Here is a 20,180-nt window from a genome sequence, read left to right on the forward strand (position 1 = left end):
GTGTGTAGGTTATAAATGGCCTATTTTGATAAAAGCATATATGTATGGAAGTAAGGTGAAATAAAATCTAAGAGGTGTAGGATGGTGCTAAAGACAATGGGAGCTACTAAAGCTTGACTTGATGAGGGTGGTGCTTTGGTGAGTAATGTGTTAGAGCAGAAAGAGAATTTGTATAAATGTGAACACTAGAAGGCTTGGTACCATAATCAATATAGGAGAAAATGAAGACTTGAATTACTGGTAGTAGAAATAGTAACCAAAATGTGGTTATGAATTTGAGATTGTCTGATAGCAGAAATGGCAACATTCCATAACTGACTGAGGTATATGACAGGAGAGAGGAATTGAGATTATATTTATTTAATGAACATTTGAGCATATCTTTTACATATTAATATTTAGATTCATGTGTAACCCTCAAGTGAAAAAATAAAATGAGGTCTTGAGCTTCTGTAGAGAAGAGAAATTTATAATATATACTTGGTAATTGACTTTGTAAAAGTTATAGTTGAAAAAAAATTTTTTTCTCTACTCTTAGGACAATAACAACAGTCTAAAAGATGTAAGGTGTTGCCTAAAGAGTCAGAGTAAGTACAATCAGAAAGAGTATGTATAAAGAGTTTCAGAACAAGACAACATAAAATCATTGTCATGTAATTAATAGGAGAGAACATTTCAGAATGATTATGCTACTTCTATTAATCGTTCAGAGTATTAACATTAAGCAAAGTCTTATATGACTGTTGATGACATAATGATACTTCTCCAGGAAAAGTGCAGACATGATTCTTTATGTGGTTTCAATGGATCACAACCTTAACAATCCAATACAATTATCTCCAAGGATTTCCTTTGCACAGATGAATCAATGCTGTAGAATCACAAATTACTATTTTACAACTTTCTTTAGGGACTATTCAAAGTTAATAATATCAGATTAAAAGGGAACACTTTTAGTCTAACAATATCTCAAATACAAAATGTTATAATTCTTAGCTGTAGAGAATTTCAGAAGTAGTTTCTATATATAAACCCTAAGAGATAAAAGATTCTGAAAAGTATAGTTTCAGTTACTCTCCAGTAATCCAATAAGGCCAGTGCCTTAAAAACATTAAAGTTGAGACATTTTTCTTTGCCAAGTTAAATATCACTACCTATTCTTGATATAGAAATATAAAATCCTGGGTTTTTCAGAATGAACATTCATACTTGATTTTTTTTCTGAAATTGAATCAAAATTTAATCTGAAGAATGGCATAATACAATTTAACATCTTTCTCTCTACAACACTGTCTCATAAATATCAAGTCTTTGTTATTTCTTATACTCACTGGTAAATTTAATAATTTCTGTGGTAGAATATCTTGCTCTTCAATTGAGAAACAGAACTTCAATCTGATGATGTAATTATCAAAATAAAGTGGTTTCTCTTTCTTGGCTTATTTAACTTTCTGTTGCTGCTGACTTTTATCACAAACACATCCTCACTTCTTTAACTTCCTTTCTCTAGAGATAGGACACTTATAGTCAGTTGACACTGAACCTGAGAAGTACGCAATTCAACGTCTATTTTTGTTTATTCCTTATCTCTAGCACCTGACAGTTCCTAGCTAGAGTTGAGTATGAAAATGTCTAATTCTACCCTCACCTTCTGGCTTTCTACCACTCTTTCTTGCTAGATACATGAAGTAAGTGGTGTGTTTTTCTGTAGCTCAGAGAGAAAAAACTAAAAATACCTGTATGGTGTGTTGTTTTTTTTTTCTTTTTCTTTTGAAGCTATTAGGTCTAGTAATAATTAATGTCGTTTTCTAATACTTTTTTAAATCTAATTTATTTAAACAATACAACAAAATTTAATCAACAATATAGTTGCCGTTGTTTTCTACTACTTGTGCCCAATGCTCAGGAAGCATTTTAATCCCTCTGTTGTAAAATTCTTGTGATTTTGATGCAAAAAATTCGGTCAATGCATTTTTGAGGCATTCTTCATTATTAAATTGTTTTCCAAGAAGAAAGTTTTGCAAAGAACGAAACAAATGGTAATCGGAAGGGGCAATATCAGGACAATATGCAGGTTGAGGGAGAACTTCCCATTCCAACTGGCGCAGTTTTTCAGCAGTGATTCTTGCAGTATGCGGTCGTGCGTTATCGTGGTGAAGAATTACGCCCTTCCGATTAATCAGCGCGGGTTCTTTTTCTCTTAAAGCTTGGGCTAACCTTTCCAATTGGGCACTATACACTGCACTTGTAATGGTTTGGGTAGATGGTAAAAGTTCATAATAAAGAATTCCTTTAAAATTCCACCAAACACACAACATCACTTTTTTCGCATGCAAGTCAGGTTTTGGCGTGGGCTGCGGAGCCTCATTTTTGTCCAACCATTGAGGCCGCCTTTTCAAATTAACATACAGCACCCATTCTTCATCTCTGGTAACAATTTGCTCTAAAAACGGCAAACGGTTTTGACGAGAGAGGAGCGAACTGCAAATTGTGACTCTTTGATTACGGTTGTTGTCGGTCAACTCATGAGGAACCCATTTTCCAAACTTTTGGACTTTGCCAAGTGCACGCAATTGATTGGAAATTGTTTTTTGTGAAAAATTTAAAGTTGTCGCAAGCTCTTGTTGGGTAATTTGAGGATTTTGCACCAAAAGAGCTTGAAGAGTTTCTTGATCAAAATTGGACACACGGCCTCGACCACTCTTGTCATCTAACGAAAAATTTCCCTCGCGAAATTTCTCAAACCAACGCTGGCATTTTCTGGCGCTAACTGCATCTTGACCAAGAGCACTACAGATGTTTTTTGCAGCCTCACTTGCTTTTCTTCCTAATTGGAACTCGTAAAGCATGCAGTGCCGAATATGCTCTTCATCCGCCATCTTCTTAGCCCTAGTTCTGCAACAAAAACCAAACCAAACACAAACTTTTTCAAGCAAAACTTGTTAATTGCACTTCACACGTTCTGTAGATACCACGTGTTTGAAGTTTATGTCAATACAAGTCAACGCCAAGCAAGATTTTAAACGAATGTTAAAAACGACATTAATTATTACTAGACCCGATACTAACATACTGGTTCCCTTGAGAAAATAAATAGTTCAATCATAGGTTTAAACTATGACTTGGAATGATATGCCACATTATGAGTTCATATTGCTGACTTACTAGGGATTTCTCAATGCATTTTCTGTGACCCACTTTTTCCAAATGGTTAGGGGTGGAGGCGCTGAAGAGGTTGGCTGTGAAGGGCCTTTTAGACTCTTCTAGTGGCAAGCAAGACATGCACCTCAGAGAGTGTGGTCTCCCTTCCACCCAGCTGAGGACTCCCATTCATTTTGGGGGCTCCCTAGCGTCAGTATAATAGATTTAATCAGCTTTAGCGGATATTAGACATTCATTCCATAAATACATGTCAGGTTCTGTTCTAGGTACTGAGTACTGAGAATTTTCAGTGAACAAATTGGACAAAACTGTTTGCTCATATGAAACCTCTTCTGTAGCAGAGACAGATGTCAAACAAGTGCCACTTAGCATGCCCAGTGGTTATAAGTGATACGAAATGAAACAAAGCCATCCACCCAGGTGAGGGGTTGGAGTGAATAGAGGAGAGAGTCTTCTTAGGTTGATGGTCATGGGAGGCTCTCATTAGAGAAGTGGTGTTTGAATATGTACCTGAATGCCCAGAGAGGGTGAGACACTGTGATATGTGGGGACAGAACATTTCCAGCTGAAGGTACAATAAATACGAGAGCCATGATGCATCCTCATGCTTGATCTATTGGAGGTACTAAAGAAGGCCAGTGGTGCTGGTGTGGCTGAGGCAGGGACTATGGAAGGAGACAGATCTGAAAGGAAAGGGAGTCCACACTGTGGATGGCACTGGGCTTTTGACTAAATCTGGATGAGATGCAAAACCACTGAAGGTTTGAGCAGAAGAATGGCCTGATCTGATTTATGTCCTACAAGGACCATTATAACTATGGAGTGGAAACTAGTAAACCATTGGGGGTATGGCTGGATATAGAGAGACTGGTGGTGTATTGATTGCAATAGGCAGGATGAGGGAGCTCAGTGGTTTGGACCAGATGCCAGTGGAAATAGTGAGAAGTGGTCAGATGCTGGAGGTTTATAAATGATTCATCTGACAGACTTTACTAATGGTTAGAAGTGGGGTGTGAAAAGAGAGAAGGTTCAAGGTTCTTTCCACGCTACATTGTCAAGAACCCAACTACAAAAATAAGACAGATTTCTTTCCAAATCTGTATACTGTAAACTAATGTCATAAACATACTTTGGTGATCATTTAAATGTCTCTAAATCAAGTTGCTTGTTGTATCTTCTCTCTTTTTTTTTAATTGCATTGCTATATAACATACATATTGTATTAATTTTAGATGTGCACCATAATGACTTGATATATGATCACCACTATTAGATTAGTTAACATTCATCACCACATATAGTTACATTTTAAGATCTACTCTCTTGAAAACTTTCAAATATACAATTCAGTATTATTAACTAGAGTCACCATACTGTTTTGTGTTGTTTTTTTGTTTTTTGTTTTTTTAATATTCCTTTTCCTGAACCCAACACAAATCCTTGCACTTGCAGTTAAGGAATGTTATCCTTTGAAGCCATCAGCATTCTGTCCTCAGTCCACTGAGTTATTGCACAAAAGCTGGAATGAAAGGGTTCGTTAAAATGACTATTTAAAGCTGTAACTGAGATTGAGCTGCCAGTTAACAGGTGAAACAAACCCTACTTCCCTACCATTTTTGTGTTTCTTATTCTATCTATAAAGCCATGGAGCTTCAAGAATGGAATAACGAATATTTAGGATACTATTTACTACTCCTAACAACCTTTGTCAGTGTTCAGGCCATCCACACAATTTGTCCTACATCAGTGCTTCCCATTCAGAGAGGATGCATTTTTTCCCTGTTGCATCTTAATAATTGCCAGTTAAAGATTTGTTATATTATCTTGCTCAGCCAACCACATTCTAACCTACTTCTGTTAAAACAAAAAACAAAAAACTTCACTATTATTTTTTATAAGATTCCATAGAAATCTTACTAACATATTTTGTATTTCTACATCAAGGGAGAATGACTTCTGACCTTTATTTTTATTTGTAGTCATATTTTTCATTTATATCTACTTTATTTTTAAAAAATAAAATTGTTTTTCTGGATAATCATACACATTTTAAATAAGAGTGCCTGAATTATTTCTATAGTGGATCTTTAAAACATATCTAGCCACTGAAATTTTTATGAACTTATGTTATTCATTTAGTCTTCATCTCTTTAGCAACTGTCTCCTGGAGAATACCTAGGTAAAGACCAAATCACCGAGGCCTATTATTTGGCCTATTATTTCTTATGAATGTTTATATTTACTGGGAAAATGCTTGTGGTCTGAAAAACCAAATGAGGTCACACAAAGTTCAGTTGGAAATGTGCAATGTCTAGTATGCACAGTGATGCTCAACATCATTGGAGCATGAACAGGAAAGGCAGAGGAAAAGTTGATTTCTGCCATCGCTATGCATATCTTTGGGGAAAAAGTTCAAGGCCTAAAGAACAAAATGTATATAATGGAGGTGGTGAGCATACACATTTTAGTGGAACAGCTTGGTATATCGGACATGGATTGTGCAAGCTTTCCTGAAATATATATATTAAAAAACACACACACACACAAAAAAAAAAAACCCCACAATTTCACCTGGCCAGAGTGGCTTGGTTGGTTGAGCATCATCCTGTGCACCTAAAGGTTGCTAGTTCAATTCCCGGTCAGGGAACTTACCTAGGTTGTATATTAGGTCCCAGATCAGGGCACCTACAGAAGGCAACTGATCAATGTTTCTCTCTCTCCTTCTCTCTCTGATATCAATAAAAATCAGTAATAAAAACAAAACAAAACACCAAAAAAAAAAACACCCCACAATTTCAAAATTAAGATTTCTGGTGAAAATACAGACAAAAAATTATTGGGTTTCTCTCTTGTTCACACATACACCTAACCACCAACATCTGGGTTGAATTTTCCTTTAATTATTCTCTAAAAAGAGCATCAGTGTCTGCAAAGAAGTTACTCCTGACTTCTGTGCCCCAGGGAGTCTGAGAAGAGGTATAAAGGGACCAGTGTTTTGCCTCAGCTCAAAGCATCTGGAGGAGGACTCCAACTAGGGAAAGGCTTTTCAGAGGTGGGATTCGCACAGGAGCCAGATGGGGATTTAAAAGGCCTCTCAGTTCCCTGGGGCTGAAAGATGTGGGAATCAGTCTTCACAGCACGATTTCATTCTTCTGTTGGAGACCCATTCCTTCAGAATCTGGTAGACTCGCATTTATTGCACAGAAGAGAGAAGTGAAATCTAAAGCCTGTGAAAAAGCAAAATTTGAGTATTATAAAAGAATGTCGCTGGTCTCTATTGGTTTATGCAATAAGGAATTGAAATTACTGAAATCTGCCTGGCACATGCCTTCTTTCTGATTTTGCTGTTCAACCCAATTGGAAGGATATTGCTGTGACTTGGTGTGAATATGAAAAACAATTTCATTTTAACTGTCTCTATTGCAATGCTTGCTTATCTCTATGGCAATAGTGGCCTGCCTCTGTAACAATAACCAATGAAGGGGGTGGGTGGATGCGGCGGGGAGGCACTAGTTCCCTTTCAATTTTTTTTCTATTTTCTTTAATTGGGTAATAGCAAGGTTTCTGTGCTAAATTATTCCTCATCTCCATTGCTTCCTTCACTGAATGTGACAACTGAAAAAAATGTGGCTCAGATGAAAGATCGGAGCCCTTTGTGTGGATGCAAGCAGGGATGCTGTTTTGTGTCTAGGAAAACGTGCTGGCGTTAGAGCTAGATTGGGCTGCAAACCTTGGCTATGCTACAACTGAGTGACCTTCTGCACGTTATTTTATCTCTAAAGCCCTCAGTTTTCTCCTTTCTGAAGTAGAGATTATAATATCTTCCCTGAGGAGTTATTGTAAAGATGAAAGATAGATGTGCATTTACTACATGGCATATAATAGGCCCTCAGCAATTGGCAGTGGACACGTGTAGGGCCAAATATGAACTGTGCTACTGATCAGGTGTGTGATATCGGTCAGGTCACACAGTGCCCCGTAGCCACAGTCTGCCCCTCTAGGGAGCTTCTAAAGTTCCTATCTAAATTTAATAGCCTTGGCTGTTTGTATTGTATTTTACTCAACTCTCAATAGTAAACTTGTTGTTTTTTACAGAAAGTAGACCAGGAGCTTGGATTTCTAGGCAGATAATATAACTGAATCTAGAAATATATCTAGAAAACAAAGAACCATAGAGACACAAACACCACTTGCGATGTGTCTGTATGCTTCTTTGTTTTCTAAATATATTTTTTATTTATTTTAGAGAGGAAGGGAAAGGGAAAGAGAGAAAGAAACATCGGTGATGAGAGAAAATCATTGATCAGGTGCCTTCTGAATACCCCCTACTTGGGAGCAAGCCTGAAACCCGGGCATGTGCCCTGACCAGGAATCGAACTGTGACCTCCTGGTTCATAAGTGGATGCTCAGCCACTGAGCCATGCCAGTCGGGCATGTCTTTATATTTTAAAATGAGTTTCTAAACAGTTTTCTTATGTGGTACAATTACACTAAAACCCTGTAAACATGTCAATTTTATTTGCACTTTGCTATCTTAAGAAACTACTCCTCTCCTACATGTATTTATTTGTCACTAGTCAGATCCTAGATCCCGTTAATGGTTCATACAAAGGAATCTTTTCAACTTTAATTTTATAATTTCTGCTCCTTAACATGCAATCTATCACCTGTAGTCTGCAAAATTATAGCAGTTATCTCTATAGAGGCATCAAATAATTCTGTACTATTACTATATCCCCTGAATTAATAAATAAGTTTGTTCTCTTTTGTTCTTAGATAATGTCTTTTGAACAAAAGTATTTTTCTGCTTTTATTACCTACTAAAATTTGTTACATGAAGAGTTTCAACTTAAGAAATATAAGTAGGTATTGCTGTGGCTAATTTAATGTGTTTTCTTTCATTTGATCCTCTATTTCAGTCTGTGCCTTATGAATATGAGGGAGCAGATGCATGTGTGCCTGTGTGTGTGTGTGTGTTCTAAAATATTTATCAGTGTTCAAACCTGCAATGCTATTATTATAGATGGATACAGTTGTTTTAAAATTCATGCTATGGGCTTAGGGGGAAATTAGTGGGTTTTATTTCATGTTACATCAAAGAATATACATTTTAATAAAAGTTAAATTAAAAATCCAATAATAAGATTTAAAGGACATATGACTTACATGCTGAACAGTATTTTATTCAAGGTTTAACTGATCACTACAAAATAGAATATTATACATATGGGGACTGAATAGTTCATAAGGGAATGATTTATACTGGGTAATAGGTTATATATCCAATATACATATTTTGAAATCAAATAACAGCTGGTATATTAAAATTATTAATAGGATTCTAAATACAGTAGGAACACAGAGGGATATAATTGAGACTAAGATACTAAATTTTTTTTTTTGCCACTGCAAAATTTCTTAATAATCAACATCAGTGTCTATGTGAGCTGCTTTGTTACTTTTTGAAATATGAACCTTCTTTTTTTGGAAGAATCTGCCTCTTATTTGAGAGTCTTAACTTCTCCCTTCTTTTTTTTTCTAGGCAATCTCCCTTTTCTTTCCCCAAACTCATTGCCTGATTAACTCTATTTTAATTTTTCCTAATTCCTTCAGTTTTTTCTTACTTTCTCTAAAATTTAATAATAGTCTTACTAAAAAGGATAACCTCTATCATCTTTAAAATTCTAAAAAAAAAAATAATCAGGCTATTTCAAAAATGCCATAGTATGTTAGAAATATGGAATGTCATTTTTTAAGTACCAATTTCTTACCAGAAAAGTAAATATATTATTGTGTAATATAATTTAGACTACCTAGGTGACAAAATTGTTACTGATTTGGTATGCCCTTTTTAACTACATATAAATTATTGTAATGAAATAGGACACTCAATTTAATCTTAGAGTGTGTGTTTTTATGTGTTTGTGCTTGCATGTGTGGGGGGAGGAAGAGTGAATTATTGTTTGTTTATAGGTATTTTTTGTTTATTTGGTGGGGTGATCCAGAGACCAAGCTTCTCTGAATGTGATGTTAAAGAAATTAAATTCACAAATATCTCTATATCAAGTAGCAATAATTGTCAACAGTCATCCTTTACTGTGTTGATATTCCAGCCATAAAGTCATGAGTCTCTACTAAAATGGCATTGGGATCTAAAGATTATTTTTGCACATGATCCAAAACTGTCCTATGATGTTTTGTTTTCTCAGGTGTTCTGTAATCAAATGAGGGAGTGCACCCATGCAGGCACTTAGGTGCTCAGGAAATAGTATCTCTATCACTGTTGTCTGTACTTTCTCTTTCTTCAAAAAACTGCATTTGTTGAAGCACATATCTCTAACTTTAATCCTCTCTCTTTTGGAAAGGGCATAAGGGCCCCTGCTTTTTTTGGTAAGATAAAGTGGCTAAAATTCTACAACTTGAAATCACCTCCTTGTTCTTAGTTCCATTAACTTAGAATCATGTACTTAACCTTGCGCCCAGTTCCCCCTCCCAAATTAAAATTAGTCTCCTATTCTTCAGTTCTTCCTCCCTTACTTATATTAAATCAATATTTATTAAGTGTTTGCCAGGTACCAGTTATCCTTTGGTCACAAAAAGATAAGCCAAACATGCCTGAATCTGTCCATTATGGAGGTTATACTCTGATGGGAAAGATATCAAGGTTCTAAAAGTGAATGAACATGTACTTTGTATTATATGCAATATAAGAAAAAATAACTTTAGAAACAAAAATACATATAGAAAAATAAATATATAGAGAGATATATACATATAGTACTATATCTCTATCTCTATCTATCTATCTATTTAAATTTAAATCATGCCAAATGATATGAAAAGAAAGACTAACCTCAATTCCTAACTTAGATATGAGGGCAATGGTTGCTAGGTGCTGGAACCATCTCCTGGGCATTTAAGCCATAATCTAATGATTGAGTAAGAATTTGCCAAGGGAGGAGTTGGAATGAAATGAGTGTGTGCCTGGAGAGCAGTTGTCAGTGGGAAAAGTCAGGAGCTAACACTGAAGCAGTCAAGGACCAGGTGGTGGAGACCCTAGAAGGGGTTGTTAATCTCATACAAATGTAACAGGAAATCGCTGAGGGGTGACAGGATTCCACTCTGCTTTACAAATAACTCACTGCCATGCAGAGAGCCACTAGCAAAGGGGCGAGAGTGGAAGTAGTGAATATAGTGAGTTGTTCTAATTTAGGCAAGATTTGATGGGCAATTGTGTGGCAGTCAAGGTAGAGAGATAAGGAAACAACCTAAAGTTGCATTTTGGAAGGGAAAGAACAAGCACAGTGAGGAACTAGGTTCCGGGGTTGAGCATATGGAAATGTCAAGGATAACTTACTATTTTCTGTCTTGAGAAAAGGATGGATGGAGGTACCCTCCACAGAGATGTGAAAGACTGAATAAGGAAAGAATATGATGATGAATGGAAATCAAGAGTTAAGCTTTGACTGTGCTACCTTTGAGATGCCTGAAGATATTTAATTGACAGTTAAGGTAGACAGTTTTCGAGTTCAGAAGAAAGGTTCTGATACCCATTCTACCTGTACTTAAAATATTTGTGTGAAATGGGTATTTTATCACTCGGTTGTAATCTTTTTCTATCTAAGAACTTCTTTAAAGTATGTTTTATTGATTTTTAGAGATAGATAGAAATATTGATGAGAGAGAAATATATTGATCAGCTGCCTCTTGCACACTCCCAACTAGAGATTGAGCCTGCAGCCTGGACATTTGCCTTGACCTGGAATGGAACCAGTGACCTCTTGGTTCATGGTTGGACCCCCAACCACTGGACAACACCGCTCAGGCAGAGCTTTTTATTTTTTTGGATTTTGTATTTCATACAAGGCAGAGAATGGTGAAGGTGAAGAATAAATGGGAATTGGCATATTTATGCCTTGCTGTGCATAGGGAATGAATTAGCTGCCTTTGGCTTAATCATCAAGAAAGGCTATTGATTTTTACAGATGGTCAAACTGAAGAGCAATTAAATGACTTGCCAAAGATCACAAAGTAATTGGAAACCTATATCTGTCTCCAGGGCCCATAGTTATCACATTAAATCCCAATGCCCCCTACTAAGCCTTTGGTAAAACCCATTCATTACATATAAATATACATATGTAATGAATATATATATATATATATATATATATATATATATATATATATATATATAGTGTATTGTCAAACATTATCACATGTTAGGTTTCTATCATACAACAGTAAATAGGCACATATAGGCTAGTGTGGGAGGCAATCCACATAAATTGGACAAACTTTAACTGTAAATAGGACCATAAAGAAGAGAAATAGGATTATATAATAGATTGTAATGGTAGAAAGTTGAAATTCTTTAGATGGGGCAGTGGAGAACAGACCAAGCTAAGGAAGAAATAATGTAGCAGAAATTCAAGAATAATAATAAAAAAGAATGGTCTTGTTAGGAAAAGCTCTGGAAAAAACCCCAAACTCACGCATCTTGATCAGGATCAGCAAACAATACAGTCATGAACAGTATAATGCGACTGCAGAAACAATGCTGGTCATATAAGATACTTTAATTATGATTAAATACCATATTTTCATGGGTGATATTCATTATGGCTGCTTTCACATCCTACAAGTAGAGTTGGATAGTTGCAACAGGCCTGATGGCCTACAAAGATGAAAACATTTACTTTTTGATCCTTTATAGAAAAAGTTTCCCAACATCTATAATACAGCAGCATGCCTGCAACTAATGTTAAAGTATGGTTTTCACAGTTTTAGACCAACATCCCTTTTCTAAAACTTATAAAGCCTTTGTCTCCTTATAAAGCCACTCTTGTTCCTGAGTTAGTTTACTATTGTGTTCTCTCTCTCTCTCTCTCTCTCTCTCTCTCTCTCTCTCTCTTTTTTTTTTTCCCTCCTTCCCTCTCTCTCCCTCCCTCCCTCCCTCTCTTCCATTTATTTTTATGGTTTTCCCTGTTTATTTCTCTTAATCCTCTAAAAGGGAGCCTTTCCTATACTACATTCCACAGCTTTCTCTGCTATTTTCTCATTACCTGCAAAGCTCTCCATCTCACTTGTTCAGGTGTCTGCACAAATGCCAGCTTACCAAAGAAGCTCTCTCGAAGTTTCTCACGTCCAACATCATTCTCTATCATATCATTTTGAATTACTGGCATCTGGTTGTGTTTATTTATTCCTTGTCCATCTCTCTCCAGATTCCATGCCAATCCATTGAGAGCAGGGATTTTCTCTGTTTTGGTCACTGATGTATTTATAGTGCTCAGAATGGTGTCTGACATGTAATAGATGCTCAATTAATATTTGTTGAATAAATGAATCTGTCCATTGTATTCTCTCTTCAGGAGAACATATCCATGTCTACTTGATCAACTATTACTTCTAATTAGAAGGCATCCAGTTTGCATCTCCAAGTTCTAACTTTCACCATGCTCCAGATGACCAGCTATCAGCCTACAGTATAATGTTCAGTCTCCTCTCCTACTCTAAACAAGCATTGTTAAGAATGTTCTGACACTTCTGGAACTGCACAGACCTTTCCCAGGCCAGGCAGTTTCCTCTTCCCATGGCTCATATACAGTCATCCACCCTCAGCCCAGTTAAACCTCTTAAGAAAGGCTTTCCTCACAACCAACCATGCTCTCTCCCATAAGTTTTCTCTTTCATGCCATCTGCATTGTTTGTTCCTTAAAAGTTGTGTGTTCCCTTGAGAGTATGAGCTCTTTTAAGAGTGAAACATCTGTGTCTCTTTCTCACTTGCTAAATCCTCAGTGATAGAACAGTGCTTGGAACTCTCTTAGGGCTCAACCGAGGTTTGTGGGAAGAGTGACTTTCCACAATGATCTCTTTTCTCCTTGCTATTTTCACTTGCCATTGCATTACTCCTCTGGAAATGGGTGATTTGCTCTCTTGGGAAGCTATTCTTTCTTGCCTGATTGGTGCCTAACTCCTCATAATTTCCAGACTTATTTCTCTAGGAAAGTTTCAACACCCTTAAGTAGCAGAACCATAACAGGCACATGAAAAGAGAGTCAGTCATGCTGCATATATAAAAGCTCTCCTATTTGTAACTCTTATTGAATTTATTGGGGGTGACATTGGTTAATAAAATTATACAAGTTTCAGGTTAATTATCCATCCTTTAGTGCTCCTTCCTCTGTAGGATCTCTGTTCTTCTCAATTTCACTGGTTAGGAGAAAAGGAAGAATTTGTTTCCTAAACATTTCATATATTGATTTGTTTTTACTGTTCAGATATACATGCAAAAGTGAGTCCCATTTCACATTTATTTTATATTTATGTTAGGAGTTATTTTATATTTATGTTAAATCATAAAGTACATTTTGTAGAGAAGATGAGTGTTTATCAATGCCTGTTTTTAAAATCCACTAAACATACTCTTTTTAAAAAACTGAAAAAAATAGGCATGATCTGTTTAAACTTCTCTCACTTTCTTCTCAGTAGCATCAAGAAAAAGTCAGAAAGAACATTCAATAGATAACAGAAAATGTGCACAAACTAAGATGCCTTTGGAATGTATTTCTTTTTAAAGGAAAAGGTAATATTTAAAGGTGCCTTCTCCAAAATATATCTAGAACAGCGGTGGACAAACTTTTCCTGTGAAGGTCCAGACAGTAACTACTTTAGGATTTGTGTGCCATGCAGTCTGCGCTGTCACTATCCAACTCTGCCCCTGTTGCATGAAAGCAGCCCTAGAGGACATGTAAATGAATGGGGGTGTCTGTGTTCTGATGTATTTTAGACACTGGGAATTGGATTTCATTTAATTTTCACGTGCCAAGAAATAGTGTTCTTAAACGTTTGTTTTCAACCTTTTAGGAATGTGGAAGTCACTTTTAGCTTGCAGACCAAACAAAAATAGCTGGTAGGACAGATTTGGCCTGTGAGTTATAGTTGACCAGTCCAGTTGAGACAGTTCAGCTGAACAGAGCCCTGTGTACGGAGTGCATGTACCACCTGTGTGAGCACGACTGCATGTGAGGAATGCCCGAGAGGAAGCGGATGGAGTCCCCCATAGAGAGCACTGAAGTATAGCAGAAGACCATGAGCAGGAAAGAGAAACACGCCCACCTGTGCCAAGGCCCCCAGGCTTGATGGAAATGGCTGAGTACAATAGAATCTAGAGCTGATGACTCACAGACCATTTGCAAGTTCTTTTTTAAAATTTTGATTCTGGAAAGGAATATGCAAAATGGTTAATTAAAGTTTCAATACATATACTATGTCACTAAAAAGTAACAGGTTGAAAAAAGTTTCTTTGCTATGCCATATAGGTACTTTATTGACTATGTAATTTGCCTTAGTTTTGAAACTAAGAGAATCCTGCTTTTTTTTTCTCTTAAAATAAGTCTGTAAACTCCTCATAGGAAGGACATTTCTAAGTCTGAGACCATCTAAGTCGCTGTGTGCACTCCTGGGCTGAGGGGATCCCACATTGTGTAATGGGGATGGTGGAGATGGAACAGAGGGCGCACTGTGCTCTCAGCACCAAGGTCCTTGCGGCCACCCCTGCCTAGTGGTCTGTTTCCTGGAAAGTGAAGGCTGCATACTGCTCTCTAGTGAGCTGGATCTCTCTCTATCGCCTTCATGTTGCTCATTTCAGCCTTTTGGGAAAGTAAACAGGGTAAATGAGGAAGGCAGAGCAGAGGAGAACAACTAAAAATCTGTCTGTTTCAATGTCTGAGTGTTTCCTATAAACCACTGTTTTAGAATTCTAAAAGGTGATTTTTCATAGAGAAATGAAAACATAAATATTATGCTGCACAAATTGATATATATATATAAGTTCAATATCCCTTTTTGCAACCACCATTCTTCAGTGGTATCTAGTTTTGATCTCCTGTTAGACAACTGAGATGATTTTATTTCCTCTACTTGAATCATTATATTTGTCTTTTTTAGTCAGTGCAAAAAATACTACAGTAAGGCCAAGTAAATTTGGTATACATTCGTTAGGAAAAATCAAACTGCGCCAGAGTGCTAAATCATATACCACTGAGGATACTGATAACAACAGGGAAGAATCTGGAGAATATTGTGCTAAGTGAAATAAGCCAGTTAGAAAAAGACAAATACCATATGATCTCACTTGTATGTGGAATCTAATGAGCAAAATAAACTGATGAACAAAATGAAAACGGGCCGGGACCGGTTTGGCTCAGTGGATAGAGCGTCGGCCTGCGGACTGAAAGGTCCCGGGTTCGATTCCGATCAAGGGCATGTACCTTGGTTGCGGGCACATCCCCAGTAGGGGGTGTGCAAGAGGCAGCTGATCGATGATTCTCTCTCATCGATGTTTCTATAATAACTCTCTGTCCCTCTCAATTCCTCTCTGTGTAAAATCAATAAAATATATTTAAAAATATATATATATATTTTTAAAAAAATGAAAACGGAGGCATGGATACAGGGGACAGACAGACAGCTGCCCAGGTGGTGATTGGATAAAAAGAAGGTGAAGGGATTAAGCAAAAACATACGTATACATGTATACATGTATATATGCATATATGTATTTATACACATACACATAGACCCAGGCAACAGTGGTGATACCCAGGGGTGAGGGGTAAGTGGCTATAGGCAAAGGGGCAAAGGAGGAGGGAAAGAATCTTTGATGGGGCAATGAGCACACAGTGCAGGGTGCAGATGATGCTTTCTGGAGTTGTACACTTGAAACCTGTAGGTTTTGTGAGCCATTGTCACACCAATAAATTCAAGAAAAATAAAAAAGGCATTTTCTCAGTTTTGAGGAAAGCTGCTCTATCATCTAAACTCCCACAACGACGGGTTTTAATGCAGAAATTATTACAGAACCAAAGTATATAGCTTTGCACTTGTGCTTTGCATTCAGGTCCCTTTGCCAAGGCTGGTGCATATTTACTTTTGACGTAGTTTAACACATTCATTTATAATCTTACCTCTGTAGTGCTCACTTAATGTATGAGCTTTGAGCTTCCCAGTTCCCTAAATAATATCAATGCATCTAAATTTTAATTTAGGGTTTCAAACCATTAAACTCGGTCAAGAAGGGAAAGAATTGAGGATTGGATTGGTCCAGGTGTGTGGTAACGGGACTGAAAGAAGCAGGACATAAATGCCTTCTTTATAGCATTTTTGTTGTGTGGAAATAGTTTTCTGATTAATCAATGTAGGGTCATAAAAAACCACAGTGTCTTCTTAAGGACCTTCCTAGTGTGTTTAAATTAAAGATATACAATTTTAAATACTTCATATTTTAAAGAACACGTATGTTGATAATTTGAAGGCTAACATTTGAATCTATGAAGTATCCCTTTTTATAATGATTTATTAAAACTATCATCTTTAAAAATGCATTCTTACTAAAATTAATGAATAAATGTTTGTTTTTATGTATCTTTATGTTCAATTAAAAGGAATCTGTAGAAACTTAAGTGATCCTAATTTATTTTTATATTTCTTTCATCTAGACTGTGTTAAAAAGTACAGTATAAGCTGTATAATCATAATTAAAAAGCCAATGCACCTCTACTTGAAGAACGAATGCATTTTATAAAGAGAGAGAGATGCACATTTTAATATAACATTTTTATATTTATTAGACTAAAATTTATTCAGGATGAAATGATATATAGTTGATAGAAACTATTTCTTCTCCATTTTTTATTTCTTCTTTCTGTTATTTTTTTTTTCCTTTTCATGTATATGGAAAGAGAGGAATTATTAGATTTTAAGGCCCAACAATTTATCTCTTATTTTTTAATAGGAGGAACCAGTTGTGTGACAGTAAAAAACAAACAAAAAAACCCCTTCATTTCTCTTCACCAGATTTAGAGCAGAGGTAAATAAATTTCCTTTAACACCAAGAAAATTAAAGTTAGAATGAAGGAGTTTGGAAGTAGATGAACGTAGTTTTGCATATTGGATGGAGCTTACAGTAGGACCCCTAAGAAAAAGTGTTCTGCAATGTAGTGACCATCTGTATGCAATGGAGGATTTGGACCTTAAGGACACTTGAATTGTGTTATTTTTGGACAACAAAGACTATATGGTTTAAAAATCAAGGAAATTAAAATAGAGATGTTATCCGAAAATAGGACTTAGCATCAATAATTTATTTATGTACTCTCTTTCCTTCACCATTTAGTTACAAAATCCCTTTTTAGGCTTATTATATCAAACTGGAGACCCAATGCAAGTAGGCCTTTGCAGCCGTGGCAGCTACCTCCATCCTGCGGCTGCAGCCCCGGTTTTATCTGGAAGGACATCCAGATAGCCATTCAGTCGATTTGCATATTACACTTTTATTATTATAGATTACAGGCCAAATGAAATTCCATCTGATGCTGATAATGGATGTGTAAAATAGCTTAAAAGTGCTTTAATAAAGTACAATAATGCATAACCAATTTAATTTGTAACTCAGCCGGTGGTACAGGAATATATTTATACAACTAATATTAATTTTTTCCTTTTTCATTCTTTCTGGGTGTAAATTACAAGTTTCTTTAGAATGAAATCCACTTATGAGGAACCTAATGGTTTCTTTAATTTTGCTTTTCTATTGTGATAGTTTTTAGAGATTCCCTATCATCTTTCCACTTAAATCCTTCATAGGGCACCTAAAAATAATGTAGAACAATTGTGGTCCTATGTAAAAGTTATACAAATTACATCATTTAATTGAAAATGTATATAATCAATAAATGCTTAAGTATTTATCATCATAGTTTTATTACATGTAGTTTTATATGTGTTTGTGTATATATATATATATATAATAAGTATATAATAATATTGAATACATATAATAAAACATATATCCAGGCATTAGCAAACATAATTCATGTTTTTTCAATATGTTAAAATACTTATTACAAATAAAGACACATTTTTTTATTCATATATGTATAATATATGTTTGTTACTTTCAATTGTGGGGTCACATTTTAAGAATTGTTTGTTATATTTGTTTACTATTTCTGAATGTTATATTGTTTCTATGGTTATAGCATTCATGGTGCCTCATTATGTGCATTCTGACGGTTCTGACCCCCAGAGCAATATGGCTGTGTTTTCCATGTCTTCATGACATCTCACCTAATCCATGAACAATTTGTCCCAAAGACAATGTTCAGATGTAAATACAAAAAAAAAAAAAATGTTCAGAACATAAAATTTAGCTTTAAATGCAAATTTTAGTCAATGAATCAAGTGCTTTCTAAAAATATTTAACAAAAAATACAGCATGGGCTTCGAACAATTGAAATGGAGGCCTAGCATGAAAAATGAGTATGGTGGTACCTGCTGGTACTTTTATATTATCCACCACACTGTTGACCATCATTGAATGATTCCTGCTGAAAGCAACAAAAACCCAGGTTGATAACTAAAAGAATTAGCAACCTTAATGTATATTGTTTAATAATAAGAAGTGTCTGTATTGTAACTCTGATAAATGTGATTTTGACTTGAAATTATATTTTGAATATACTATAAAGTTTAATATGATCACCTTTGATGATACTGGAAAGTTTGAGTTGACATTATTACTTTTTTAATAGTGGCTAGCATTCAGAAGCTTCCTGCAGCCTCTGTTCTGACAGACATTAACTTCCCAATGAAAGGACGGAAGGGAATGGTGGACTGGGCAAGAAACTCAGAAGACAGAGTAGTCATTCCAAAAAGCATTTTTACTCCTGTGTCATCAAAAGGTATGTATGTGAGATAACTTGGGTTTTGACAACATATTTCTGATAAGATCCTATCTAATAAAGAGGGAATATGCTAATTGGCCATCGTGCCCTCATAAAGATGGTGGCACCCACAGCCAATAAGGAGGGAATATGCTAATTGACTGTCATGCCCTCAAAGATGGCAGCACCCACAGCCACAAGATGGCAGAGCCCAGTCCCCTCAGCCCTGCCAGGGCAGCAGGAGGTCTGGCTGCCTCTGGAGTACCCCAGTCCCCTCAGCTCCGCAGCCCCCCAGGGCCAGCCTGAGGTGCAGGCAAGCCTCAGATGGCAGCTGCCCAGCTGCCTAGGGCCACCCTAGGCTCAGATAACCAAGGTAGGCTGAGGCTTGTGCTGCCAGCAGTGGAAGCAGCAGAGGTGTGATGGGACATCACCTTCCCCCGATTGCCAAGGTTGCCTCCAGCTCCTGAGGGTTCTGGGACTGTGAGAGGGGGCAGGCCGGGCTGAGTAACTCTTCCCTCCAGTCATCCTATAAAATAAAGAGTAAATATGCTAATTGATCATCACCCCATCACAAAGATGGCTGCACCCACAGCTGAGGCCAAGTTCCCATAAGGAGCCTTAATGGCAAATCATCAGGTACCTGAGGCTATGCCCTCCCCCACCCCTGTGGGGCTTGACAGGGGACCTCAGGCCCCGCCCCCCACCCTGGCGTCAGGCTAGGGGAACTCAGGTCACATCCTGCGCCCCAGTGCCTGGCCAGGGCACCTGAGGCCATGCCCCACACCTGGCAGGGCTTGATGGGAAACCTCAGGGTGCACTTCCCATCCTGGTGCTGGGCTAGGGAGCCTCAGGCTGCTCCCCCCGCCCCAACACCAGGTCGGGGGATTTCAGGCCGTGCTCTCCACCAGGTGGGGTTTGACAGGGGACTTCAGGCTGTGCCCCCCCCCATCCCAGCACCAGGCTAGGAGACCTCAGGCTGTGCCCCCCACCCAGCTGGGCTTGATAGGGGACCTCAGGCCGTGCCCTCCACCCAGCAGGGCTTGATGGGGGAACTCAAGTTACACCCCCAGTGTTGGGTTGGGGGAACTCAGGCCATGCGCCCGCCCAGCAAGGCTTGATGGGGGACCTGAGGCTGTACCCACCTCCTGGTGCTGGGCCAGGGGACCTGAGGCTGTGCCCCACAGCCTGGTGGGACTTGATGGAGGACCTTAAGGCACGCCCCCTACTTCGGTCTGGGCTGGGATACCTGGGGCCATGCCCTTCATCCTGGCACTGGGCCAGGGGACATAG

The 20,180-nt window shown here is 37.4% G+C and overlaps 1 protein-coding gene across 7 annotated transcripts in view; it reads left to right on the forward strand.

Annotated features, from left to right (window-relative positions):
• ADGRB3 (adhesion G protein-coupled receptor B3) overlaps window positions 1-20,180 on the forward strand; it is a 687,259-nt gene that overhangs the window by 336,783 nt on the left and 330,296 nt on the right. For all 7 annotated transcript variants that reach the window (XM_084890389.1, XM_084890391.1, XM_084890392.1 and 4 more), the window contains one exon: window positions 18,759-18,908. In XM_084890389.1, the coding sequence (XP_084746515.1) occupies window positions 18,759-18,908 (150 nt within the window). The remainder of the gene's footprint in view (window positions 1-18,758; window positions 18,909-20,180) is intronic.

The sequence above is a fragment of the Pipistrellus hanaki genome, assembly GCF_964339955.1.
Source record: "Pipistrellus hanaki genome assembly, chromosome: 7".
Classification (NCBI taxonomy): Eukaryota; Metazoa; Chordata; class Mammalia; order Chiroptera; family Vespertilionidae; genus Pipistrellus; species Pipistrellus hanaki.